Here is a 27,910-nt window from a genome sequence, read left to right on the forward strand (position 1 = left end):
ATGGGCAGGAAGCTGGACCTCTCCAAGCTCACCGATGAAGAAGCCAAGCATGTTTGGGAAGTCGTTCAGCGGGACTTTGATCTGCGGAAAAAAGAGGAGGAACGGCTGGAGTGAGTATCTGATCTCCCGTCCGCTGAGTTGGGGGCAAACCAGCCAGGACATCGTGGGGTGTAGGGATGAAACAAGCACAGCGGGCTGTGGAGGTCGAGCACGGTGAATAGATTACGTTATCAGCGGCAAGGTGACGCATTCGGGCAGCCAAGGTGCGAGCTGGCGCCGTGCCACAGGCAGCGATGCGGATCGGTGACACCGCCGCGCTTTATGGGGACAAACACCAGGAAATGCCTCCGTGAGGCTGGAGGCTGGTGGGGCTCTCCCAGGGGAGGCTTCTCCCGGGAGCAGAGGATGGGATTCGGCTCCCTTGGTTTGGCTTCATGTGTTGGGTCTCGTGTGTTTAGGGCAGGGGTTGTTCAGTGGGTCGTGGGAGTCTTCAGATCCCTGAAGACTCCTGGAAAAATAACTGAGAGGAGTAGTAAACCTACGACTACTAGCAAACCTATTTTAGTAGCCTTAAATATGCAATGCTGGGGGCTGTGCTGTCCTGGAAAAGTTTTAGGGGCCCACAAATTGGGAAAAGATAGAAAAGTCACTGGAGCAGCAAATTCTGTGAACTTCAGGGTGTTGGACGAAAGTGTTGTTTAAAAAATGTTCTATCAGATCACATTAAATTTTAAGCATGAGAAATCACAGGGATTCAGGTTTTGTTCATGAACTGCATCAGATGCTGAACTTAAAAACGCCTTAACATATTTCAAGAAGCTGCAGCGACCCTCTTCAGGGTCTGGCCAAGTTCTCACTATCCCAGAGGGATGGTCCATGCTCTCAGACTGGGTTTGGGCTGTGCTGCACTCCCACTGAGCTCTCAGACCCTCCCAGCTCTGAATTTTGTGTGCCAGGGCTGGTGCTGATACCACGATAATGCCTGGAGAGCAGCAGCTCATTAGTTCCTCTATCAGATCCAAAAGGAAGGGTGAGGAGTGATAGCCATCCTTGGTTTGGGATATCTGCATCTCCCAAAACCTTCCAATCGTGGGATTTACACCAATGGCTACACAAAACTCTCATCCGTGTATTTTTCATCCCCCTGATTACTTTTTTTTTGCCTAAGAAAAAAACAGCCTGCGTGGGAGGCAGAGATAATTCAATATCATCATCTGCTGCCTTCCTCTGCTGATGGCTCTGAAGAGCAGGAAGGAGATCAGACAGGGGTATTTAAAAAAATTATCACCCTGCAAAGGGTGAATGTCTCCCTTGTGATGCATCTGAGCTCAGCCTGCAGGGAGGAGGTGGAGACCCACATTGCTGTGCCCTGCAGCAGAGAATTGGGCGAGGTGAATTCCTTCTTTACCCGACCTTGGCGCCAGACTGGCTTATCTGGGTCCCCTCTGCTGCCCAGAAAGCTTCCAAATTGAGTTCCATGCTCTGGGAGATGTAGGATGGGGGAAGGTCTTGGGATGCTCCTTCCCAGCTGCTGTCTCTCCTCCCAAGGATCATCTCCCCTGGTTTCTTAGTTTTATTTTCTTCTTTAATCGTGCCCTGCAGAGGGATGGCATTAAGCGTTCTGAACTATAGAAATTCCTGTGTTTTCTGAATAATTTCTGCAACAGACCAGACCACCAGCCTGGGAAAGTATGCCACATTCCTGAGTGCTGGACATGGAGCTGCACAAGAATTTTCTGCCTGCAACAAGCTGGGACATGATGTGACATTGTGTCAGACCCTGCAGCCATTCACGCTGTGCTCTGACCAGCCCCATTTACTTTTCTATTCATTTACTTTTCTATTCACCGGGCTTGTCCCAACCTGCCAGCCTTGAAGAAATGTCCTGTGCACCCCCTCCCCAGCTTGGTCTTTTTCTTCCCTTTTTGCTGCTTCTCGTATTTTGGTTTTGGCAGAAGTTATTCACCAACAAGGGACAAAGGCTTCAGCTGGCCACAAGCTGCACAGGCATGTGAGGGCAGTGCTTTGCCCAAAAAATTAAATAATGCCCATTTTGAGGGGTCTCTCCCTGATTCTTTCCATGCCCACAACCCCATTTTTGGGGGGTGGCTCCCTGCATCTCTCCTGGGGCTCTGTAGGTCCAACCCTGCTGCAGCTGTCATCCCAAGAGCACAGATTTATTCATGCTGCCGTGAGCAGAGCAGGGAAGGGGCTGGCTGCTGCTCCTGCCAGCAAGAGGAGACCAGAGGCATGCGGTTCCTGCGGGTTTCAAACTGGTTTGGCTGAGACTCTTCCTTCCTTTGGCAGGTCTGGTGGGTGAGGGAGGAGAGCTGAAGGGATCCAACCGGTCTCTGGGAACCAGAAAAAGCAGTTCCAGTAAAAAAGATCGGATCCTGCTGGCTACGGCCTTAGCACAGGAGTGGAAAAGGAGTGCAGAGTACAACCCAAGGGTTTTCTGTTTGAGGGTTTCTTTTCAAAAGTCACTTAAATTCACTGCTGGGACTTTTGCACCAGTTTGAACAAATCACTGCTGGGATGGTGAAGGGCGGATTATACAAGCCAGGTGCCCAGTTTTCTGTCTTTATGCTGGTTTTTACACCTCCCAGATGCAAATGCAAGTTGGTGTCACTCCTGTGTGACCACAAGCAGAGGGAGTGACACCAAAAAATGTGTCTTACGGTGCACTGGCTGCCAGCTGGCCAGAAAAATCCTTCCTTGGGAAAAAAAAAAAAAATCAAAAGCTGAGCCCTAATGTGCAAACTGATTAGGTTAAACAGAGATTAGCTTGCTTGAGATGCCTGCCCTTCCCACTGCCAGTCCCAGCACTGCTCCCAGGGCCAGCCAGGCTCCTGCTGTGGTCACCCTGGCGTCAGTCAGGCCCTGGGAGCATCACCAGCGCCTCGTGCTCCACACTGTGATCCTGGAGCAGCCTCCAGACCTGATTGCTTGGGGGCTTTAACCCAAGCTGACTTCTGCTCTGGGAAATGAAGCTTCCTAATCCTGTCTAGAGAGAAAACAACTTTCTAGGACCTTCCCTACAAGTCAAACATTTTCCTTTCAGCCGTGGCCCCAAAGGCAAACATGCCTGAGGCAGTGCGTGGCACGGGCAGCAAACAGAGAGCTTTTGGGCAGTGCAGGGTGCCCCACCGGCCTGGCAGGCATCTCAGCTGTCCCCAGCTGCTGCTGGGGCCTCAGCCTGGTGCAGACACTGCTTCCCATGGGGATCTCCTCTGGCAGCCAGGTCTGGAGAGTGAAGGAAGGCTGCAGGGACGCACTGCAGGTGAAGGTGCTCTTGGAAAGGGCTTCCCTTTCACGGGATTGTCACAAGCCTCTTCCCCTGCTGCATCCTCTGAACAGCCAGAACCTTGTTGCACATAACTTTATAAAGTTCTCTGCTGAATTTTAATCCTTTTTAATCCCAGAATTCTTTTCTTCCTTCTCCCCCCCACCTTTTTTTTTAACTAAGAATTCCAGAAAGATTTTAATTCCCTGCAGGACTCCAGGCTTGAAGGCTGTGTCATGTTGGGATACAGCCACAGGGTTTGAGAAGAGCTGCTCTCCTGAGGTTCCTGGCATTAATGATCAACACCATGTGAAACAAACAGGACAGGTTTTGGCACAATCACTTTTTTTTTTTTAATGATCCTTGGGGGCCCTGAGCAACTCAGAATATTCTGTGATTCTAATATTGAATTAAATCTAATATTAAACTCCAGTTACCCATCCTGAATCTGGAGCCCACTTTGTTGTTCGCTTATTAAACTCGTGATATGTCATTTATTAGATTTGCCCTACAGCTGTTTCCACAAGCTGCAGACTTGCAACGTTCCCTGGAAAATCGTTCCTGAAATGATTGTGGCGTGATGGGCTTTGCCATGTGAGGGTTTGCAGTGAGACAGCAACAAACTCAAATTCCTGCTTTTTGTGGGGGGCTGTTTCCTACAGGGAGCTGAAATGCAAGATCGACCAGGAGAGCAGCAAGAGGGAGTTCCTGACCAGTCAGTCCCACCTGAATGACACTCACTGTGTGCACTGCCTGCAGCCCTTCAAGTTTCTGCTGAACAGCAAGAGGCAGTGCCTGGACTGCCGCTTCTACACCTGCAAGAACTGCAGCCGCTACCACAAGAAGGAGCAGGGCTGGGTCTGCGATCCCTGCCGCCTCTCCAGGTGCTGCTCCTCGGGGAATCACAGGTTGCTTGGGGCTGGAAACCCAAAGCCCATCCCATTCCTTAAAGCCCATCCCATTCCTTAAAGCCCATCCCGTTCCTTAAAGCCCATCCCGTTCCTTAAAGCCCATCCCGTTCCTTAAAGCCCATCTCGTTCCTTAAAGCCCATCCGGTTCCATCCCTCTGCCCTTCCATTAGAGCCCTGTCCAACCTGGCCTGGAACACTTCCCAGGATGGGGCAGCCACAGCTTCTCTGGGCACCCTGTGCCAAGGCCTCCCTACCCTCACAGGGAAGAATTCCTTCCCAATATCCCATCTAACTCTGCCCTCTGGCCGTGGGAAGCCATTCCCCTTGGTCCTGTCACTCCAAGCCCTTATCTCAAGTCCCAGTCCAGCTCTCTTGGAGCCCCTTTAGGCACACTCTAAGGTCTCCCCAGAGCTTTCTCTTCTCCAGGTGAGCACCCCCAGCTCTCCCAGGCTGGCTGCAGAGTAAAGGGGCTCCAGTCCTCAGAGCACCTTTGTGGCCTCCTCTGGTCTCATTCCAGGTGCTCCATGTCCTTTTTTTGGGGACCCCAGAGATGGAGGCAGCTCTGCAGGTGGGGTCTTACCTGACTGGGGCAGAGGGGCAGAATCCCCACTCCCCTGCTGCCCACACCGGGGATCAGCCCAGCACTGGCTGCCAGTGCACATTTCTGGCTCTTGTCAACATCCCCATCCTCCAGCACCCCCAAATCCTCCTCCTCAGAGCTGTTCCCAATCCATTCTCCACCCAGCCTGTATATTTGCTTGGGATTGCTCCAACACAGGGGCAGGACCTTGCACTTGGCCTTGTTGAGCCACATGAGTTTCTCACAGCCCCACCTCTCAAGGCTGTCACGGTCCCTCTGGGTGTCATTCCTGCCCTCCAGCATGTGACAGTGTGTCAGGAACTGAGGAAACACTCAATCCCAGTGCCCATGTCACCAACAAGTATGTTAAAGAATTCCAGTCCAGCCATGGGAACACCACTCCTCGCTGCTGTGCTCTGAGGGACAAGGTGATGAGGCTCAACAACATTTGCCCAGGCTCAACAACATTTGCCCAAACTCAGCATCCTTTTAGATGAAAGCATGCTGTGGTTTTGTTAAGACAGAGTTTTTTGGGTGAGTGCCTGCTGACCTGGGGTGCCTCCTCTCTTTGGGCAGGATTGTGAAGATTGGCTCCCTGGAGTGGTACTACGAACACGTGCGCTCCCGCTTCAAGAGGTTTGGAAGTGCCAAAGTGCTGCAGTCCCTCTATGGCAGGCTGCAGCCAGGCCAGGGGCTCAACTCTGCCTTTCTGGGTGAGGAATGGCCTCTGCTGCTCCTGGGGAATCTGTGCTGCACCACCTCGGGGAGGTGCAGCAGTGGTGGTGCTGCTCTGAGTGTTGTGGGGGACCAAGAATGCTCAAAATATCCTGGGGAGGAAGCAGAGGTTCAGGGTTGTTCGTTCAGACTCATCAAGGTGTTCTTGATGGCTTTTCTACTGTTAAGTCTTAAGTTTTTACCACAGATCCATGTGTTTTTGAACACTTTCAAGGAGTGTTTTTGACCACTTCCAAGGATTGTTGTTCCATGATCACCCTTTCAATGAAAAAAATTCCCTAATGCCTCATCTTTAATTTTCAAAGTCCCACGTCCTGCAGTTTGTAAGTACGTAAATTTGCAGCTCTGTTTTTTCCTTTATTTTTGGTCTTCTCATCACAGAGCTTGTGGAATTAACCCTAGTTTAACCTGCAGGATAAAGCCAGCCCTCATTTTGTATTTTCCCCCAAGACCTGATGATTTTTACAACCAACCTGATTATCCCCTGGCACTGACAAAACCGTGCCAAAATTGGTGAGCTACCTGTCACCATAACTGTTTTCTTCAGAACTTCATGGACCTTCTATATTTCTGATTTTGGTCCAAGTGTGCATAAATATACAATTCTATTAATATAGCATTATTACTAACCAGCTCCTAGTTGTTATTCACAGAGCTCCTACTCCTTGGCCTATTTCCTTTGGAAGCCAGTGTGGAGTTTATTCCCATCTTGAGGAGCCACAGAAAAGTTTGCACACATACCATTGACATGACCTGATTCAACTGCTCCAATCACTCTTTTAAATCACTCTTTTAGCCAGGCAACTCATGGCAGAAATAGCAGCAAAAAAATTTAATGGACTGAGAGACAATCCATGCATTGTTTGGACCGAAAATGCATCAGAGCACACAAAAACCCAACCAAGCATGAGGGTAACAGCGCCTTGGGCTGCTTTAAATTGAGATTCTGATGCCTTTTTCAAAGGGAAATGATTTTGTTGTTTATTACTGCATTAACACCAGTGAATTGTCTTGACCCTCAAGCGAGCAAGGATCTCCTCCTGGGATGTATCTCTGGCCATCTGCAGTTGGCTGTGCCTTCCCCTGCAGCTCCCAGGCACGTTGCATCAGTCTGGGGAAGCTGTGGCGAGCAGCTCTTTGACTTTTAAAAGTCAAGCTCCATCTCCGAGCGCCTGTTTTGTTCTCTCTAAAGAGCCTTTTTAACCATTGTTTCTTGTGAGGGCTAGAGAATGAGAATTCCAGTTAGCCATGGCTCTGAGGCTTGCCCTCTGCTCCAGGAACAGGAAAAAAAATGTGATTATTCATTTTTCCCACCATTTTTCTCTTTGTTTAGGTCTTCACGACAGAGTTTATAGCCTGCCAGACATTAACAGTAAGTAAAAAAGGGGATTGAAGTTGATTGAAGGTGATTGAAGCAGGGGGCTTGCAGTTCAAGCAAGGTTTCCAAAACCTTTATGTCTTCGCACTCTTAGAGCTGTGGGCACTTCTGAGGAGATTTGGAGTGGTCAGACCAGGGAAAACATTCCTCCACTGCAGTGGAGATGGGCTGTAGTGCTCAACCCCTGCATTGTGGTACATTTGGGTAGAGTTGGATACAAGAGGACTTTTAGTTACATGCCATACTTGAATTTTGCAAGCACTCCTTATCTCAAAGCAATGGGTCATGGATAAACAGAAGAGCTGATGGGAATCAGGAAAAGCTCCTGAGCCTTCAAGCACTGGAGTCACCCAGGTGGACCTTGGGGTGCCCCTTCACTTCCACATCTGTGATGGTGCACCTCTGTCAGGGGAAGCAAGGAGAGGCCAGCAGAAAAAAAAATAAATTTGGGGAGTTACTTCTAATCTGGGCTTTTTCACCCCATGTAAGTAGCATGGCCTCACCTTCAGGTACTGGTGTGACCCCCAGGGTGGGGACTCACTTGCTGCCTGTGTCCCCTGCAGGAGAGTGCCAGCTGCTCAGCAGCTGTGACCCCGCTGGGGATGACAGCGATGAGGAAGACAACGTCCTTTGTGGGGCTGAAGCAGAGCGCTACAGCAGGGTGAGTTTGGTGTTTACAGCAGGAGTTTGGTGCTGGAGCTGCCTCACTCTGTGTCCCTGGCCTGCCCTGGGTGATGGTGGTGGTGGCTTTCTGTGCCACTTTCAGAACTGGACCTTTCCCTCTGGTTTTCTCCTCTGAGATAAGCTCTTCTCCCACTTAGTGTAAAAACAGCCATGTCAGTAACATCATAAATACTTGTGCTCTGGAAAAAAGGCCCACTCTTAACACTATGGAGGTCACTAATTAATGTAAAAGTCCCAGCTCTCACCGGTATAATGAGAACCCACCTGTGGTGGTGTTCACAGGGGTCCCAGGATGAGAGAAGAGACAAGGATCTGACTCCATGTTTCAGAAGGCTGATTTATTATTTTATTATATATATTACATTAAAACCACACTAAAATAATAGAAGAAAGGATTTCATCAGAAGGCTAGCAAGGAATAGAAAGGAATGGAATGATAATAAAATCTTGTGACTGACCAGACAGTCTGAGACAGCTGGGCTGTGATTGGCCATTAATTAAAAACAACCACATGAGAGCAATCACAGATGCACCTGTTGCATTCCACAGCAGCAGATAATAATTGATTACATTTTGTTTCTGAGGCCTCTCAGCTTCTCGGGAGAAAAGATCCTAACAAAAGGATTTTTCATATAATATGTTCATGACACCCACCTTCTTGGGTTTTTTACTAATGACCTCAAATATTCAGAGAGATCTGCCTGCATCATCCTTTCTCTGAGGGTGGGGAGATGCTTCAGGGCTCAAAAGCATCACCTGGGTCTCTCTCTGAGCTGTAATCTGGCTCAGCTTCCCCAGAGTGCCTTCATAAACCAGGAGAGAGATTCTCACTGCTTACAGAGGCTGTGGAAATCAGGAACCCACTTTTCCTTGCCTTTAGCATGAGCACACGCTGTACCTGGCTTCCTTCAAGCACGACAGCGTCAGGCCTAAATTCCCTCTGCAAAAATCAGAGCAAACTCAGGCTAACTAAGGAGGGAAAGGTCCTCCCTCCCAATTCCCTCAAGGCCAACTGAGTGTCTGACACTGAATTTGCCTTTCTTGCACTTTGTGTGCTAAAGATGTGCAAGACAAAGCGGCTGCTGTCTGTGCACCCCTTTGATTTCGAACTGGACTCGGATTACTCTGCCCAGTCTCGCCGCCAGTCTGCGCAGCTCTCTCCAGCAGCCAGCAGCCCGGATGCTTTCCAGGTACTGGGACACTCCTGGGGGGTTCCTTTCCTTTCTTCCTCCTCCTCCTTGCTTGCTACCACTGCTCCTTCAGCCTCAGAGCTCCTTCAGCTGGTGTTGGGAGGCAGTGGGCCAGATCTCCATCGCTGCTTGCAATCTCTTCTTCCAGTTGAAGTCCTTTGCCTTAGGCCAAGTCAGGAGCAGGACATCTGATCCAAGTGAGGATGAGTGCTAAGATGACACAGCAGGAGGTTCTCTGGCCCTGTCCCTGCAGATTTCCTTGCTCTCAGCAGACAGTGGTTTTCTTGTATTGTCCCAGGCTATGGAGCACACCCTGGTTTCCTCCAGATTTGGTGCTCGAGGGGTTAAATGAAACCAGGTTCTTCTCCCATGTTCCCATCCAGTTTGGGGCTGGGTTAGCTCCTGGCCAGCAGCTCCATGAGGCACAGGATCTTTGTGAGGTTGAGGTGAATCCCACAGATGCAACGTGAGTGAAGGCCAGCCAGGGGGATAAACACTGCAGGAATGCTGGATACTTCTAAATAGGAGACTGGATGTGCCTTAGTATCCAGAGCTTCTGGCCAGGAGCAAGACTCAGAGAGATCCAGAAAGTACCCTGTGATCCCACCAAGCCCAGGGGCTGACCAATTCAACCTTCCTGCTCTGGGGAGGAACATGGATGGATGGGGCACCCTGGGTGTGGCAAAAGGTCTTCCAGCCTGGGAGGCTTCAGGTCCAGCTTTTTGGGCTGCTCGTTTGCCTTTCCTGGTGAAACTGCACTTTTAAAGCATTAAAGAGCTCCTTCTTTTTAAAAATGCTCTGATTAAACTATTCTTGGGTAGAAATAGGATGTGCTGAGATCTGTAACAACTTAAACAAATCTGTACAATTCTGCACAAAATTACTGGAATTTGGGGGGAATAATTAGATCCCTCTTTTTGTTTGTCTTTTCCCCCTATTTTTGCAGCAGAATTCAGTGTGAGGGCTGGCCTCTGTCAAACTGGATTTATGGATTACAGATTATTTGAAGTGGTGGCTGTTTGAATAAGTGTTTTAAAAGATCAGAGGGTGTTGCCGCACGGCTGAAGGAACTCTGTGCTTGTAAAAATTACCAGTGCCCCCTGGCAGTGATGGGAAGTATTGCTTAGGGTTCAGCAGTCAGGCAAAGCCTTTAAATGGGATTATTAGGAACTTTTATATTTTATTTAAATATAACTGGCATTATAAAAGGTCAGTCCATGCATATATTGAAGAATGAAGAGAGGAGCTCTTAGTGGAGGTCAGGAGGGACAAGGAGTCATAGAATCATAGAACAAGTTGGGTTGGAGGGACTGTAAAGATCATCTCATTCCACCTCCTTCTACTATCCCAGGTTACTCCAAGCCCTCCCAACCCGGCCCTGGATGCTTCCAGGGATCCAGGGGCAGCCACAGCTCCACATTGTTCTTACTCTGGGGGCCCCCGAGCTGGAGGCAGCGCTGCTGATGGGGTGGGGGCGACACCAGTGGAATCTCCGTGGGCAGCTGCTCAGCAGCACCCTCAACTCTTCAGTCCTTCCCAGATTTCCCCACCTCAGCTGAAGATGTCTCCCAGGAGTCGAGGATCGGGGATGCAGACCTGGTGTTCCACCACGTGCTGCAGGAGCCAGGGGCCAGCGCTCCGGAGCAGCACTTCAGCACCGAGGTTCGGCTCACCGTCAACGCGCGCAGGAGGAGGAGCCTGGAGAGGAACACAAAGCCTGGTGGGTGCCCCTGGCCAGATTCCTCTTGTACCCTCTTGGGACAAGTGGCTGCAGGCGTTGGAACAAAGTGGAAACAGCTTTGGGGTTTTTTTTCCTGAACAAGCTCAAAGCCACTAAGAGCGTCAACACGAGTTATCCGTCTGCAGAAGGGATTTTCCATAGGAAAGAATCTTGCTGACGTTATTTAGTTGTAATGGGGCTGATTTTCTCCTAGCAAAGCCAAAGGGGTTGTTCCTCAGGTGTCCATCCCTTTCATATCTACTTGTGATTTCCAGGGTAGAAACTAGATATAATCCAATGCTAGAAACAATGGGATGTGTTTCCTGCTGCAGGCAAAATTCAACTCTTTAGTAAAGGACCATGTGGTTGCAGAAAGCTTTGAGTTTTTAGGGGACTGGAACAAGAACTGGAGGTTGCTAAGTGGCATCCTTGTGGCTGGGCAGGGTGCATGGGTAGGCTAAATGATCTGTGTGTTTGTGAGTCTATAAATACCCTCTAAGAGGCAGAATTTGCCTTTTACAACCTCTGTCTTCCCTGCAGGGATGGCAGAGCCAGGAGGGTTGGATATTGGCTTGTGCATATGCAACTGTAGAATATGTCCTTCTGTGTCTCCAGTGGCTTGGATGTATTTTCAGGACATTTGGGAAGGCTGGGTAGACCTTAACATGGCTGTTTGAATTCCCATTCCAAGTCCTGCTGGGGCATCACAGAAAAAAAGTCCCCATGCATGTTAATTCCATTTTCTCTTGTTGTTTTTGCCTCATTTGAAATTCTCCTTTACACAGGAGACTTTCCACTCTCTTTTAATGCTCCATCCTAGGCTGGTACCTCTCTAGGCTGAGTCTAAACATCTTTCAGCATCTGGGCAGTGCACACAGGGCAAGAGCCAAACCTGGGCTCCCACAAAACTGGGAAGGCAGTGGTGGTTTTTGGTGAGCCTGTTCAGGGCATGACAGCAAGGATGGTGCCCCTCGTGCCTTGTGTGGGACCCTGCTGTGCTCCGTGCTGTGTGGGCACAGAGTGTGGAGCTGCAGCCTGGCCCAAGGCTTAAACTTGGACCTTAAACTTGGTCTGGCTTGCAGGACCCCCTCCTGCCAAAGGGTAGTTAGTCTGATCTGGGGAAATGCCTCATTATTGACTTGTCTTAAGGATGGGGCCAATGCCCAGGGAGGAACTCAGGAATGTTGATGCCCTGTGAAGGCTGACCTAGAGCAGAGGCCAGACAGAGTTAAAGAATAAGGTAGGGATTTATTAAATGGCCTCAATGGATCCACCTTGGGCAGCACAAGAGCCCAGTCAGGGCTGCACCCAAGATGAACCAAAATGGTCACAAAATGACCACGAGGTCTCTCACTTTTATAAGTTTTGGTCCATTTGCACATTGGAGTTAATTGTCCAATATGCAAATAAAGGTTATGAGGTCTCATACTCCTTGTTTTTCTCTCTTCATTCCACATTGTCTGTGCTCTTGGACCTGAGATTTGGATCATTTGTCCTTGGTGCCCAGCTATAGAAGGAATTATTTTGTTTCCCTGCTCTGTGAAGAGACCTCACCATGCCCTAATATGAAGCTCAGAAATGCACACTTAAGCAGCACAGAATTTGAAAATTATAAAACCCAAACCTGAGCACCCCTGTGAGTGCCCTGTCCCTCTCTCTCCCCGAGGCCTGCCCTGGAACGAGCCGCCCCGGGCGCGGTACTCGGCCGACATGGACACGTCCGACGAGGAGCTGAGGGGAGCCCAGCTGCCAGGCCAGCCCAGCAAGCGCAGGAACAGAGCCTCCTCCCAGGAGAACATCAGCCACTCCTCCAACCAGGTACCCAACAGTCTCTGCTGACACCCCTGGCCACGTCCCTCTCGTTGCCTCTGAGGTGCAGGGTGGTTCAGGGGAGAAGAGAAGCAGCAGTGGCCAGCTGGGGTTTGCTTTTCCAGTCACAGAACAAGGAAAACCAGCTCTGGTTGGTGCTCCCATGGCCCGTGCTGCCATCACAATAACAAACCTGTCCTTGTTGCTGCTCATTTTCCAGCTTGTCCTTATTAATCTGAGTTACTTGTGGGTTCTTGTGCCTCCAGAAAGGCTTGCTTAAATGGGATGTGCCAGTGCTTAATAAGCAGATGGAGGTCTGGAGATGGATGTTTAATAAGCACCAAGATCCTTCTCTTCCTCTGCAGAGTGTTCCTGCCTCGGCAGGAGTGGGTCAGGGTGACCTGTCACATACCTCTCCTGAGTGATGAAAATGAGGGGAACAGCCTAGAGAAAGGTGTCAGACAGGATCTAAACTTGTGTTTTAATTGCCAAGCTAGGACCTGCTGTTCCTGGTGCTCCCTTTGCCAGTGGTGGGCAGTGAGGATGGTAAAGCTGATCTGGTTCCTCAGATCTCATGAGCAGCAAAATGCAGTGGTGTTTGGCTGCAGATGCAGGGGCAGAATCACTTTCCAGTCTCACAGCTGGTAATTTGGCATGTCCTGGAGCCCTCTTTGGGCAATCAGTGAGATCTGTGACCACAGCCATCCCTCAGTGTGATGGTGTTCACAGGGGTCTTAGGATGAGGGAAGAGATGAGGATCTGACTCCATGTTTCAGAAGGCTTCATTTATTATTTTATGGTATATATTACATTAAAACTACACTAAAAGAATAGAAGAAAGGACTTCATCAGAAGGCTGGCTAAGAATAGCAGAAGAAGGAATGATAACAAAGGTTTGTGGCTGGGACAGAGAGTCCGAGCCAACTGGGCTGTGATTGGCCATTAATTAGAAACAATCACATGAGACCAATCACAGACCCGCCTGTTGCATTCCACAGCAGCAGATAATCAATGTTTGCATTTTGTTCCTGAGGCCTCCCAGCTTCTCAGGAGGAAAAATCCTAAGGAAAGGATTTTTCATAAAATGTGTCTGTGACACCTCAGCAGGACACTTCACATGCCTGGCTAGGCAAAGCTGCTCTTTGCCATTTACTTCTGTGGGCACATGTTTTAATTAACAAATACCATTCCTTCCTCAGCCAGCCGTAAATGGGAGAACCCTGGACTGGGTGTCCTTAATGAAGCCACGGTGTGTTAGGCACGAAATGTGCACCATGCTTTACCGTGGGCAAATGGGCCCAAATTCCTACCAACGCCTCCCACGACTTCCTCCAGGAGCTGGGAAAGCTCCCACATCTCACATCGGGCTGTGGTTTGTTCCCTCACACCCGGTGGTGTGCAACCTTGTCACCCTAATGGTTACGAGGCATCTTCTCAGTCCCACTTTGCCCCCATTTGCTCTTGTGGCAGCGTTGCTAATTAGCTGAAATAGCTCCCCATCCTCGCTGCCCTTTGTGCTGCTGATGTGTTTACAGCCAGCAACCATCCTCCCACCCAGCTCTAGCTAAATCAGGGGCTCTTCCCTGTTCCTGTGACTCCAGCAGCTGAAGGTTCAAGAGCAAAACTTTAAAAAAAAAGAAAAACTCTATTTTAAAAAGCACTTATGAGGCATTCAGTTACCTGAATTGGTAACTGTGTGGGTCTTTGCCTTCAGGTTTTTGAAAGTCAGGTAGCAACAGGACCAAGCCACAAGGAATAGCTCCAATATACCAAGTTTCTCCCCAGAAGCCATCCTGCTGTACCTCAAGGGAGCTCAGTGATTCTGGATTCCCAAAGCTTTGATGCAGTCTGGCTCCTCTTTTTTACACAAAGTTTCTCTTAGAGTAACCTGTCCTCCCCCCTCAGCAGCAAGGGGTAGTTTCCCCTACCTGGTGTTGTGGGCTGTGCTTTAAGCTCATTTCCCCTTGAATGTTTTAGTGCAGAGCCCACTTTGCCAGCCTTTGTCACACTGGGAGAAGTGCAGGGTGACCCAGTCCCTGCTGGAGAAGTGCCCTAATGGGGTGCATCAAAGCCAGCCTTGACTGGGAAGGAGAATGAAGCTTTTTTCCAGCTGGTAGATATCCATCAATATCAACAGCAGCCTGTGCTTCAGGCTCCGATCTCTCTTCCTGATGGAGATGGGGCAGTGGTGACTCCTGGTTTGTCACCATCATCAGAGGCTTCTCATTGTCCCTGGGAGCCCTGCAAGACTCAGGCCTCAAACAGGACTGAAAAACCTCTCAGCAATGGGGCTGAAGTGCTTCCTGCCAGGGGTTTAATGCTGCCTGGAGGTGCTCTCACTTCGGGGTGGTGATGATAGCTCTGCTCTCCACAGGGCCAGGTTTTTATATTCATCTTCCCCTAAGCAGATGCAATCATGCCTGGCTGTTGTGAGGGTCTAATTAATCAAAGGCTGGCAAGCACAAAAACTGAGTGAGAGGATGGAAATTGTTACAAAAACAAAACCCACCCCTCACATCTCTTTGTTACCACCTCTGCTTGCTGCTTTTGCTGCTTGCTCCCCTTTGAATGGGCAGAAGCCACTCAGAACAGCAGGGATGCACTGGTAGTGTCATGAAACAGGCAATATTTATCATCATTTATGCTTTATTTGTCTGGATCAAAGGAAAGAGATTTAGTTTTTTTCAAAGAAAGAAAAACTTCAATTTCTAAAGGGAAATAAAAAAGCTTCCTTTAATGTTTACAGTGATCATAGAGACGTTTTAGTTTAAATGGATCTGAAAAATATCTCATTCCACCCCCCTGCCATGGGCAGGGACACTTTCCACTGTCCCAGGGTGCTCCAAGCCCCATCCAGCCTGGCCTTGGGTACTTCCAGGGATTCAGGGACAGCCACAGCTGCTCTGGGCACCCTGTGCCAGGGCCTGAGCACCTTACAGAGAACAATTCCCTCCTAATGTCCAATCCAAATCCACCCTCACCACAAAGGTTTGTCTTGGTTCTTGAGCAAAAGAAGTAACTTCTCTTTGATTTCCAGGGTTCTGTCTGTCTTTAATTTCTCTGCCCTTCTCTCCATGCCCCATTTTTAGTCAGAAGACTGAGGGAGAAGAGAGGGGCGAGCATCTGCATCAGAGAAGTCAGAAAATTTCAAAGTGGTGGGGAAAACTTTCAGGTTTTTCTACTCTGTTTTTTTTTTTTTTTTTTTTGCGGATTCCTCTCCACCACTGTGTTGGCAGGCATGTGATGGGGTGGTTACAGCTGGAAAAACATATTAGTAGGAAGTGAAAATGGATGTTGACTTCAATTTGGGGCAGCATGGGAATGATGGTGAGATGGGTGGCTTTATTACAGGCTGGTGCTTTTATTGGTGGTGGGGTTTTACATTCACTGCATCACAGCTCCAGATGCTTTGGTGGGAACTGCCTTGTGCTGGGGGCTTGGGATTGCTTGGAGTTTTCTAGATTTGAGGTTGCTCTGCACCTCCTGGAGCTTCCTGGCATTTTTAAGCCATTCCTTAAAAGATTTTATTTTTTAATGTCTTTCAACTCTGCCCACAGCGGCAGTGTGCTGCTGCTTGCTTTGCTCTGCTGGTTTCCTCACTGTGGTGGCCGGTCTGTTCTGTTCTCTCCTCCTTTTCCCTCTCCCTGTCTCTCTCTCCCCTTCCCTGTAGATCCATGAGCTCAACACTCGCATGTCCGCAATCGAGCGCGTGCTGAACCGCTTGGAGGAAAAAATCCTGGCGCGCCCTGACGAGGTAACCAGGCAGGAATCCTGCTGGGATGGGCCCTGGGCTCTGCTGCTCCCCTCCCCTGCCCGCTGCAGAGGCAGCCAGCGCTGCAGGGAGACACAAAATCATGGAAATATTTAGGGTGGAAGGGAGCTCCGAGATCATGGAGCCCAACCCTGCCACTGCCAAGTCCTTCACTGAACCCTGTTCCCAAGTGCCACAACCACCTGGGCTGTTTAAATTCACTCCTGTTTTGGCTTTGGGGGCTGTTCTCCACTTCCAGGTGATGGAGAGCCTTAGAAAACATTGCATGGCAGGGCAGAAACAGCAGGAAATTGAACCCATTTAGACCCAGTGCCTTCCTTGCCCCCCTCTGCACAAGGGAAATTTGGTTTCAGGCTGATGCTTCATGAAGTGTTAATTTCAGGAGTTTTGTTAGGTGGTGTCTGTGTCTGCAGAGCTGTGACAGCTCATTTGAACTCATGGGACACTCAAGTGGGCCTATGAGGAAGGCACCAGGTTATTGTGACTGTGAGAGCTGAGTCAAGGAGCATTTCTGCCTCTCTTCTGAGCTGCCCTGATCTTACCATGCCATCAAACTTGGAAGAAAGCAGCTAAATTAAGTTAAAGCTGAGCAACAGTGCAGAATCTGTGAATACTTAGACCGCTTAACATTGATTTTTGGGCTTCTAATTTTAGACTATGCACTCTTTTCCTTCATGTGAACCCATCACCACTCTGGCAGCTGATGGCTCAGTTGAATGGATGGTGATAATTACAGGCAAAGCCCCCAGGCATGGATGGAACAATGCAATTTCTCTTTTTTTTTCTAAAATTTGCAGAGGAGGGGGGCCACAATTTTAATCATTCATGGTTTCCATCAGAGTAATCCTGACCCAGGCAGTAAGAGGTTTTCACAGTGTCAGGTTCCCACACTTTATTCCCATATCCAGGGCAAATCAGAGCACAGTGGGTCCAAACAGCTAAGGGACAGGCTAAAGTTAATTGCAAAGCAAAGTTTTCTAGCAGAAAGGATAGCAGAGCCCTGGAATAGGTTGCCTGGGAAAAAAATATTGCCTGCTGCAAATGCTGCTGTTGGAGGCTGTTAAAAAACAGCTCAGACAAAACCCCACCAGGTATGACACAGGTAATTGTATTCCCATCTTAATGCAGGGATCAGCAAGTTCAGGAACTTCTGGAGATCTATTCCAGTGCCTGGGAGTTTAACAGGATTCTTCCCCAGCTGCCATGAATTGCACCTAACACAGGGGTGGGTGGCAGTTTGCCACCTATCCTCCAGGGAGATTTGCTGTGTGGGTTCTCATCCCAAATGAGATCAGCCAGAGGTTCCAGAAGTTACCTCAGGGAGTGGCCATTCCCATGGCTGCTTCCCTCTCCCTGCTGGGGCCTTGTTTCTGGGTTGCTGTGATCTGTGACCAGCCATGCCACGGCTCCTAATGAAAACGTGGTGATTTTTGGCCCAAATCCCTCATGCCCACCTTTTTAAGGGTGGGAGAAGGGCAGTTTTCCATGGAGAAAACCTCGCAGGTTCTATGTGCGGGGGAAAATGGGAGTGGAAGTTCTTCAGGTCAGGGGTTTGTGTTCCTCAGTGAGGAGCTGGAGCTCAGCTCTCTGGGCTCTGCTGTGCCCTGGAGTGGTTTGGAAGCCCCTCTGACCCTCAGAGCCACCAGCCATGCCAGGGCTCCTAATGAAAATGCGGCGATTTTTGGCCCCAAATCCCTCATGCCCACCTTTTCAAGGCAATTTTCCATGGAGAAAACCGAGCAGGTTCTGTGTGTGGGAAAAACGGGAGTGGAGGTTCTTCAGGTCAGGGATTTGTGTTCCTCAGTGAGGAGCTGGAGCACAGCTCTCTGGGCTCTGCTGTGCCCTGGGGTGGTTTGGAAGCCCCTCTGTGCTCCCACTCCTTGAGTTCCTCTGCTTGCTGAGCCTGTCTGGGCCCAGGCAGGCCCCGTGCCCACCAGGTTCTCACACCTTTCCCTTCTCCTGCTCCTCCAGTCTCTGGCCCCAGAGTCCCACACTGACCCTGATGCTGAGGAGGAGGAGTTGAAGAGGAAGCTGGAGGAGTTAGCCAGCAACATCAGCGACAAAGAGGTCTCCTCTGATGAGGAGGAGCGTGAGGAGGAGAAGAGAGCAAAGAAACCAGAGATGAGTTCCTCCACCGAAGCCATGACCAGGGATGTTAGAAAGGTAATCTGTGCCCTGCCACCCACATCATTCCAGGCTGCATCCATGGCTCCTGCTGCTCTCAGTGCTTTGTGGTTTTACACCATGAAATTGTGACTCTCCTGTCCCACACCTCCACCAGGGCCGTGTCTGTGTCTGCTTTAACAATGCCAAGGGATAGGGAAGTCCCGGGGTGTTAGATCTGGATATTTCTCCTTGTAGGCTCTCCCAGCCTCTGCCAAAAATCAAAAGTAAAGCCTCTGAGAGTTCTTGCAGGCTCCTGCCTGTCATGGAGAGGTGCACAGCCTCCCTATCTACCTACAGGAGTGATCCCAGGATGTGGAAGTCACTATGGAGAGGAGCTCTGGGGTGGGAGAAGAGCTTGGTGATGATTTAGTACCAGCAGCCTTTGTCAGGCACCTGCTACAGCCTGAAATGTCTTTTCCACACCTGTCAGTGCTCCTGAATCCCTAAATCCCTGACCCCACTCTGCTAGATTTCCAGCTCTGTGCTGCCTCCTGTCCCTACTCTGTGGTGGGTGACCCGTGGGGACAGGGGGACAGATCACAGCAGTGTGTCCCCAGTTGTGCAGAGGTTCCAAAATAATCCATTAGGGATGAACACATAGTAATTTATGCATCTAAATGCAAATCAATGCACCTGCATGAAGATATTTCAAATCCCCTCAATCCCCAAGAAATTGTTAAATGAGGATTAAATGGATAAGCTTCTGTTCCTGCCTGCCAGGAAAAGGTGGAGCTTGTGCTGACATGGCTTTATAGTTAATGCAGTTCATTTTTGGCAAGCAGATCTTGATTGTTACTTGATTTTGGCTTTTTTTACTGAAGGAGGTGAGTTGTTTGGTCTGCAGCAATAGCAATATTAATACATTTATTAATATTAGCACAGATGGAGAGGTCAGCAGGTTTGCTCATCCCCTCCCTCCTGCCTTGGCTGTGGAAAGGGGATGTGTGAATTTGCTCCAAAATGGTGGCAAAGGAAGGGAACAGGCACCATGCTGCCCCTCTCCTCTCCTGCAAAGCTTGGAGGTTGTGGTGACTTTCATGGTGCCATAAAGCCTCCATTTAATGTGCATTTGTTCCTCACCACACAAAACCTGGTGGGTTTGGGCACCACTGGCTGTGCTCTCACTGAGCAGCAGAGCTTCCTCACCCACAGCATCCTTTACTGCCTCCTTTTTCCTCATCCTCACCCACAGCATCCTTTTCTGCCTCCTTTTTCCTCATCTTCACCCACAGCATCCTTTACTGCCTCCTTTTTCCTCATCTTCACCCACAGCATCCTTTACTGCCTCCTTTTTCCTGAGAGCTGCTTTCAGATGGTTGCTGCAGCCAGACTTAACTTCTCCCAGACCGAACAATCTGCATCATCTTAATAACCAATTCTAATTAAGTGCAGATAAGTGTTTTTTCACCAAGCCAAGGTTTCTGTGTTTGAAACCTCTGTTTCTGTGTTTGAAACCCTGAACTGTTGGTTTGGTATCAGTGTAAGATTCTGGTTTCTTATCAAATGAAGCCTGGATCCTCCAGATTTTTTACTTTTATGCCCCCAGGCCCTGCTATGAAGCAGGGAGGAGTATTGAGGTAGAAATGCCTGCAGTAGCTGGACCAGCCTTGGTTAAATGCTGTCAGCATGGATGATGTTTAGCACCAACTTTCCTTATACTTGCAGCAAATCCAGGTTTGGATTCTGTGTGATTCTGAGGGATTTTTTATAGGAGGTTCTTCCTCCAGTAAAGAGGAAATCTTCTGACTGGGGGAGCACTGTGATGGAAGCACACGAACCTAATGGAAAATGTGGAAAAAACTCTGCTGTACCGTGAAGGCACCATAAAATGATAAAAACATCATCTGCACTGAGTTAGCTGGTTCTCTGCAGGACAGCTTGCCCGGAAATACGTGCAGCTGTAAACACAACCAGCACGTATGTCACCCCCATCTCCTTGGTTTCTAGGGAATTATCAGCTGGGAGAGACCTGATGAGTTTCTTGGGCTCATTTTTACCCGTGTTTAGCACCTCATCAAAGCACTTAGGGGCAGTTATTGCCATCAGTGCTCCTTGGGGTGGGAAGAGAGGACATAATTAGCCCCGAGTTCTGTCATTGTGGCAATACAATCATTTTATGGGGTCAGGCTGGTTTTGTTCCTTTGCCACCAACTCAAGGAGTGGTTTGCATCCCCGCTCAGGCCCGCTGAGGTGTAAAGCAATACGCTGCAATTAGATCTCAACTGCTGCCTAACCCAGCGGCCCTCAGGTGCTTCCAGGGAGAGAAACATCCCTCCCTAAGCTCTTCTCCAAGCCTTTGGAGGTGACCTCTTTTGTCACATCAGAAAGCATGGGCTGAAATCAAAGCTCTGCTGCTGGAGAGCCCTTCATGAGCCCCTCAATCACAACTCCTCCCTCTTCCCACAGCTCCTGGAGCTCTGGTGCCCCTCTCCCCCCTGGCTTGTGCTGTTTTATGCACCACATCAACATAATGTTGTGAAAAACGCCAGCCACTTGGTTTTGAAAATTTTTAAAGTTTAATAGTAATGAAATGGTTATAAAAATAGTGATACAATTAGAGTAATAATAATTTGGACAATTTGGATTAGGACAATATGAGACAATAGAAACAAAGAGTTATGGACAATCCAGGTACCTTTTTCAGGGTAACATAAGCCCAAAAAAGGACCCACGTTAACAGAGGATTAACCCTTAAAAATAACAAACTGTTGCATATTCATACACCTCATACATGATGCATAAATTCCATTCAAATACAGGATTTTGTCTGGTCAGTGTCAGCTTCTTCCTCTGAATCCTAACAGCGCCTTCAAGGTGGAAGAAGTTTGTTTCTTCTGATAATGGAACAATAAATTCTCTTTCTCTGAAAGATTCAGGTGTCCTGTGACTGCTATCTCTCTGCAAGTCCTTTCTTTACAAAAAAAAGGATCCTACACAGCATAGTTTCTATTTTAACATTTTGTTATAACCTAAAACTATATTTAACACCCTACTTAAGAGAATTAATACAGCATCACTTTCTAACACAACACATATAATATTCATTTGAAAACTTGCGAAAAGCCAATCCTAAAATGCACATTTTTCACAACATCCATATTTTTTTTTTTCCCCCTCCCTCCTTGTGCTTTGGCTCTGGCAGAGGTCGTCGGCTCAGGCTTTGAGTGAGATCACGGCCAAAGTGCTGAGAGCCATTAACGCCACGGAGGAGGCGGTGTGGGAGTCGGTGCACGGACACAGCCAGGGCTGGGCCCTCCCTGCAGGGCACCTGCCAGCTGGGAGAGAGGTGGCCGGAGTGTACCAGGAGCTGGAGGAAAATGTAAGGCTGCCCAGAGGTTTTGGGTACAAGGCGGGTGGTGTGGTGGTGTTCGCAGCGGGCCCAAGACCAGGGAAGAGGTGAGGATCTGACTCCATGTTTCAGAAGGCTGATTTATTATTTTATGATGTATATTGTATTAAAACCACACTAAAATAATAGATGCAAGGATTTCATCAGAAGGCTAGCTAAGAATAGAAAAGAATGATAGCAAAGGCTTGTGACTGACTGAGACAGTCTGAGCCAGCTCACTGTGATTGGCCATTAATTAGAAATAACCACATGAGACCAATCACAGATGCACCTGTTGCATTCCACAGCAGCAGACAATCACTGTTTACATTTTGTTCCTGAGGCCTCTCAGCTTCTCAGGAGAAAAAAAAAATCCTAAGGAAAGGATTTTTCATACAACATGTCTGTGACAGGGTGGGAACACAAAGGAATCACCCACCCTGGAATTCCTTGTTAGGGGGTAGGTCAGCATTGAAAGGATGGTCAGAAGAGGGATTAAAAAGTCTGGACTTATGGTACAGCAGCAAAAGAAGGTGCTCTGTCTTGTGGCTTTCCCTCCCTTGGTTCCTGGTCCCCACCCTGCTCTAGCATGGCTTTGCTGGATCTCAGCAAAAGAAAACCTGCTCCAGCAAAACTCGTGTCCCATTCCCTCATTCCCTTCAGCTCCTCCCCAGCACTGTGTGTGTTTCATCAAGGGGGTCGTGAAAGCTGCTTTTAGATGGTTGCTGCATCACCCCCTATTCACTAAGGCTGCTTGTGCCTGCTGCTGATGGACTGGGGCAGGTGACAAATCCACAGCCAGAGCCCAATCCCCCTGCAAGTGTGACCCTGGAGCACTGACAGCTTCTTTAGCCACCATAAACCCATAGGAATTTGTTCCCTGTGGAAATGTTGTGCATCCACAATGCCCTGTACCAAGCTCCAAAGAAACAGTTCAGAGAAGAGCTGGATCTCCATCTGGGTGATTGGGTTTTGCTGCAGGGAATGCCCTGCAATGGGGATCAGGGTTTTGGGGACACGCTCTGTGACTCATCTCTCAATCCCTGTGGCTCAGGTTGGGTGGTGCTTGGCCTTGGGATTTGCACTGGGACCCCTGGGAGTGTGGTGCTGTGATTTGGGTGAATGGGCTCTGCAGTTCAGTGTATACAGAGGGAGCTTTGCACAATGCCCAGCGCAGGGAAAGCTGAGAGGGCTGGAGGAGCAGAAATTGCCATGGCAGTGCTGAGATCCTGGGATCAGTCAGCAGAACATCTGATTATCTGATGGGGCTGCATACTGATGTGATAATGCTTTCTGAGCTGCCTTGCTTGGACCTGTGTCCTTGGAGTAACCTGGGAGGGGACAAGTGGCAGTAAAACCAGAGGTTTTATTGGGATAGAACCAGAGGTTTTATTGGGATAGATCCTTTTAGCCTTCTTCTCTAGGCAGCAAAGGCTGCCCTGCTCTGACCCTGCTCCCAGCAACACAGACACCCTTCAAACAGACTGAGCAGGTTTGGGAGAGTCAGTTTTCCTCCTCCTCACAGGACACAGCAGCCTGAGCTGGTTTGCAGCTGGTACCTGCTCTCCTTCTGAGCACACAGCACAAAGTGCTGGCTGCTGCTTCTCCAGCAGGTCACTGAGTTTTGGTCCTTCCTGAGCCTCTCACCGCTTCACAATGTTGGTAATTGCTCTCCAGAAGCCCAGGGAAGGGATGAAATAAGAAGAAAAGCAGTGTCAGAGCTGACTGGCACTGTCTGTGCTGCAAGGCAGCAAGGCAGTCAAAAAAGAGCGGCAGGAGCTGCTGCACGCAGGGCTGCAGCCACAGCATGAGAGGAGAGCTCCAAGAAGGTTAATTCTTCAATGTAGTTTTTCCTTTTGCTGCATTTCAGGTGTACCTGGCTGCTGGAAAGACCTACCAGCTTGAGAAGACACTGAAGGAGCTTGAGGAGGGGGCTCAGCACAGCGGCACCACTGACTCGGAGCTGTTGGAGCTGGAGGACAAAGTGGCCTCAGCAGCTGCCCAGGTGCAGCAGGCAGAGAGTGAGGTGAGGGCCTGACCCTGGCAGATGCTTTGGCCAGCCAAAGGTGGCAGACAGAGCCACTGATGGCTCCTCCAACCACCACCTGTGTGCCTTTTCTGCTCCTCCTACAGATATCGGATATCGAATCCCGAATCGCGGCCCTGTCCGCTGCAGGGCTGACAGTGAAGCCTGTGGAGAAGGCAAAGAAGGCAAAGTCGAGTGTGCTGGTGAGCATGGAGGGGGGTGGCTGTGATGTACCTGCTCCCCAGGGTGCTGGGAAGGGCTGTGTAGCTCACTGAGCCCTCCCCAGCCCTCCCCGTGCTGCCTGGTGCTCTGAGGTGTCTGCCTCCTCCTCCTGCAGCCCCAGAGACACCTCTGCCTCCCTCTGTCCACAGGCTGCCTGTCTCCATTCTCCTGCTCCTGCCAGCAGCAGCCCTGGGGAGTCTCTGGATGACATTAAAGTGAGTGTGTGTCGGTCACAGGCTGTGGCACAGCCTGGGCACAGCCAGGGGGCTGCCATCAGAGAGAGCAGTGGCCTCATGGAGACCCCTGCCCTCCCAGCCCTTGCCCACAGCAGGCTGCTCGCCTTCTCTTGCAGGCAATGCCCGGGCTGCAGAGGTTCAGGAGGAAGTTCAACAGCCCCCTGGAAATCACCAGTAAGGAGCAGGGCCCTGCCCCTGGGAGATGGGCACTCTGGGGGGCTGGGCTGGATTTTGGGGGTGCTGCTCCCTCTTTCTCCTCCTCTGCATCCTCCCTGCGCTGTGTGTCTGCAGTGGAGTCCCCTTCCCTGTGCTCATGGGCAGTGAGGGCAGAGCAGAGGTCAGGCTGAGGTGGCTGAGTGCTCCAAGAACCAGGAATTGTCTGCAGCCACCCCTCGGTCCAGGGAGACACCTGTGTGCCTTCATCCCCTGGGCTGTTGGGTCTCAAAGCCTCACCTCAGCCCATCCTCTCTTCTGACAGCAATTCCTCCCTTGCTTGGCCACCTTGGGGAAGGTATCCTTCCCTGAATGGCGTGCCCCACCTCTGGAAGTGCTCCAGGCCAGGCTGGACGGGGCTTGGAGCAACCTGGGACAGTGGAAGGTGTCCCTGCCCATGGCAGGGGGTGGGACAAGAGGGGATTTAGGTTCCTTTCAACCCAAACCATTCCATGACTCTGTGGATGTTGACCCTGCTGCCCACCTGGCTCAGCCACTGCTGGGGACAAGAATCCCTCCAGGGCCCAGCTATGGACAGAGAGCAGCTTGGGAGAGCTTCAGAGTGGATGGTGACCTGAAACTTGGCCCAGCAGCTGGTGTGGTGGGGGACAGTCACTGGAAACGCTTCATTCTGACCAACATCAGCGAGACCCATCAGGAAATAACTTTTCTATTTCTCCCTTATCTCTCCTCACAAGCTTAAAGGCAGAAAGAGTGGCTCTCCTTCCAGATAATGGGAGATGAAGGGAGGGAAGGGGGGAAGGATCATTTATTGCAGAGGCAGAGCAGCATTTCCCCCATTCACACAGACAATTAACAGTGCTGTTCCCAGTGATGGCTGGTGGAAAGGTCCCTTGTCCTCATCCTCCTCAGGAATCATCTGCTCTCCTTCCTGCAAAGGGCAGGCAGGTAAAGGTGCAGCTGGTGGAAGAGGAGATGAATGAACAGGGCAAGAGAGTCTCAAGGCTGGGGCAGGGCGAGCTGAGAGCTTCTCCCAGGCTGGGGTTTTGTTGCACCACCAGAGCAGAGTGTGGAAAGGCTGGCCCAGCTCACACAGAGCTCTGGAGTGTGACCGTGTTCACAGGAGTCCCAGGATGAGGGAAGAGACAAGGATCTGACTCCATGTTTCAGAAGGCTTGATTTATTATTTGATGACATATATTTCATTAAAACTATACTAAAAGAATAGAAGAAAAGGATTTCCTCAGAAGGCTAGCTAAGAATAGAATAGCAAAGAATGATAACAAAGGTTTGTGGCTCTGGCTCTGTGTCTGAGCCAGCTGGGCTGTGATTGGCCATTAATTACAAACATCTAACATAGACCAATCACAGATCCACCTGTTGCATTCCACAGCAGCAGATAACCAATGCTTACATTTTGTTCTTGAAGCTTCTCAGGAGATAAAATCCTGAAGAAAGGATTTTTCATACAAGATGTCTGCAACACCGGAGAGCTGAGCAGCAGCAGCTCTGTCTCCTCCTTACCAAAGCGCTCCCATCCCAGAGAGAGAAGTGCTGAGATGCCCCCAAACCCACAGCCAGAGGGGGATTGGTCCATCCCAAGTGACTTGGTGGTGGCTGAAAGCTCTGGTGGGGTGGGTGAGGAGCTGCTGGCCACCTCTCCCCTGTCCCTGCAGGTTTTGACGACTCCTTTGACCGCAACTCCGCGTACCGCGGCTCGCTGACGCAGCGGAACCCCAATGGCAAGAACAGGAGGGTGGAGCGGCTCTTTGCGGTAAGGACCAGTGCAGGGCAGGGCTGCTGGCCTGGATTCCCCTGGGAATGTCCTCCCCCAGGTTCTCCTCAGGCTGATGGAGCCCTCAGCTCCCTCCCTGCTGCCTGCTGAGGGCAGGAACGCCCGGGCACCACCCCTGAGCTTGGGGGTGTCACAGCCCCAGAGAGGATGAACATCAATGAATTCCTGCTCCCTGCATGGTCTGTGGGGTGGGACAGGGACTCCTCACTCCTAGAAAGGGACAAGGGGATGCTGGGCTGGCTCAGGGTGGCGTGGACACTGAGGTTTCTCCTTCTTGTGCCCCGCAGAAGCCTGTGATGACCCATCTGTCCTGAGGAGAGGGGACCTCCCTGCTGCCGCATTTCAGTGAGGGTACGAGACCTCAGCAAAGCCAAGCCTCTCACAGCCTTCCCTGCAACTCTTCCTCCTCCTGAGTCCTGAGCCCCTCTCTCCCTGAAACCCTGGACAGAAAGGAAGCCAGAGGCCATGGGAGGAGGAGCAGAGCACTGGGGTGCAGATATGTGGCCAGGGGTTCTTGTGGGAGGATGCTGGAATGGGACCTTGGGCTGGGGCAGCTCTTTGGTGCTGGGGCAGCCAAGGGGATCAGAGAGGTGCAGAGCAGGAGTGACCTCCTTGGGGGGCAGCTGGGTGTCAGTGTGACATTTGGGACAGGGACAGGGCCGGGACATCTAGCACGGGGACAGGGCAGGGACACAGCCCTCCCTTGGCAGAAGCTGTCAGTGCCTGTCCCTGCTCTCTCCAGGCTGCTGTTAGCAGGGACAGGAGCTGACAGTGAGCATGGAATGCCCTTGGGATGCCCCAGGTAGAAGAGGGATTCAGGTACCCCAGCTAGCAGAGGGATCCAGGCATCCCAGTACTGGGATTCACACCCTGATGCTGGTCCCAGTTCCCTGCCATGTCCTTGTTTCCCTGCCCTGAGCAGCAAAGCAGGATGAGAGCAGTGCTGGTCCCCTCCCAGTGAGCTTTTTGCTCTTTGCCTCAAGCCATGCAAACACCCAGAGATGGCACTGTGGGGCCTCTTGGGGCCACCCCATCCTTGGGCAGGGCTGTGCTGCCCTTTGGGGGCTGTAGCAGCCCTGGGCCCTTGGTGTCAGCCTCCCCCAGCTCCCCCAGGACGTTTGCTTGCCTCCAATATTCAGCTCTGCACTGATCCCAGTGGATCAGCACCAGCCCCATTCCAGGATGGGCAGAGGGATGCTTTCCCTGGCAGGTCACTTTGGAAGAGGTTTTTTTGTTCTGTCCCTGCCGTGTACAGCCCAAACTCTCTTCCTTCCCTCCCTCCCCAGTGGGCAAAGTGGGGAGGATCACTCACAGCTGGAGCAGGGATGTCAGACCAATGCTGAGTTTCCCCTCCATGCCCACCCAGGCTGTATCATTTTAGGCAATGCCTGAGCATCTGAGCTAAAACCACTTTAGTTAGGAGCAGTAGGGTGAGTTCTCATGCAAGTAACAAATTTGTTTGGCTTTGCTAACAGTAGAGGCTGCTAACTGCCTAGGAAATTATCCTGTGGTCATCCCAGAGAGTATTGTAAGTCCACAGTCTGGGCTTCCCAGCTGGAAACAAATCCAGTTTCTTAATTTAAAATGAAATCCTTGTGGCCTGAAGCTCAACAGGGTAAGTGCAAACCCTCTCTGTGGCAGAAGCTCCCAGGCACTGCAGCTTCACTGCATCCAGCCTGGGCTGTGCTGGGATGGCAGCTCCTGGGCTGGGAAAAGGGAGCTCCACCAAAGGGTTTGCACCCACCCTTGTGGCATCAGGGCTCAGCCCTCACCCCAGCCCCATCTCCTGCTTGTCTGGTTCCAGCCCTGGCTCCAGTCCTTCCACACCTGACCCTGTGCAGGGATCCCCACAGGGAACCTCAGCAGTGCCCACCAAGGCATCGCTCAGTAGCCACTCACCT

General features: G+C 50.4%; 1 protein-coding gene across 1 annotated transcript; it reads left to right on the forward strand.

The window, feature by feature from the left end:
* Window positions 1-26,437, forward strand: MLPH (melanophilin). The gene is made up of 17 exons (XM_058809517.1): window positions 1-110; window positions 3,946-4,167; window positions 5,351-5,487; window positions 6,843-6,881; window positions 7,451-7,548; window positions 8,633-8,761; window positions 10,292-10,481; window positions 12,148-12,299; window positions 15,961-16,044; window positions 18,034-18,225; window positions 21,371-21,547; window positions 23,427-23,582; window positions 23,690-23,785; window positions 23,954-24,019; window positions 24,157-24,214; window positions 25,891-25,988; window positions 26,297-26,437. Exons 1-17 carry the CDS (start codon window positions 1-3, stop codon window positions 26,321-26,323), a joined length of 2,031 nt encoding a protein of 676 aa, XP_058665500.1. The 3' UTR covers window positions 26,324-26,437.
* The last annotated feature ends 1,473 nt before the right edge of the window (window positions 26,438-27,910 follow it).

The sequence above is a fragment of the Ammospiza caudacuta genome, chromosome 8, assembly GCF_027887145.1.
Source record: "Ammospiza caudacuta isolate bAmmCau1 chromosome 8, bAmmCau1.pri, whole genome shotgun sequence".
Lineage (NCBI taxonomy): Eukaryota > Metazoa > Chordata > Aves > Passeriformes > Passerellidae > Ammospiza > Ammospiza caudacuta.

Bases quoted from the DNA above. Each gene is read 5' to 3' on its own strand.
- MLPH (XM_058809517.1), top strand. From the start codon at position 1: ATGGGCAGGAAGCTGGACCTCTCCAAGCTCACCGATGAAGAAGCCAAG. The intron at 111-3,945 runs GTGAGTATCTGA...TGTTTCCTACAG, and splicing joins AAAGAGGAGGAACGGCTGGA to GGAGCTGAAATGCAAGATCG. The intron at 4,168-5,350 runs GTGCTGCTCCTC...CTCTTTGGGCAG, and splicing joins GATCCCTGCCGCCTCTCCAG to GATTGTGAAGATTGGCTCCC.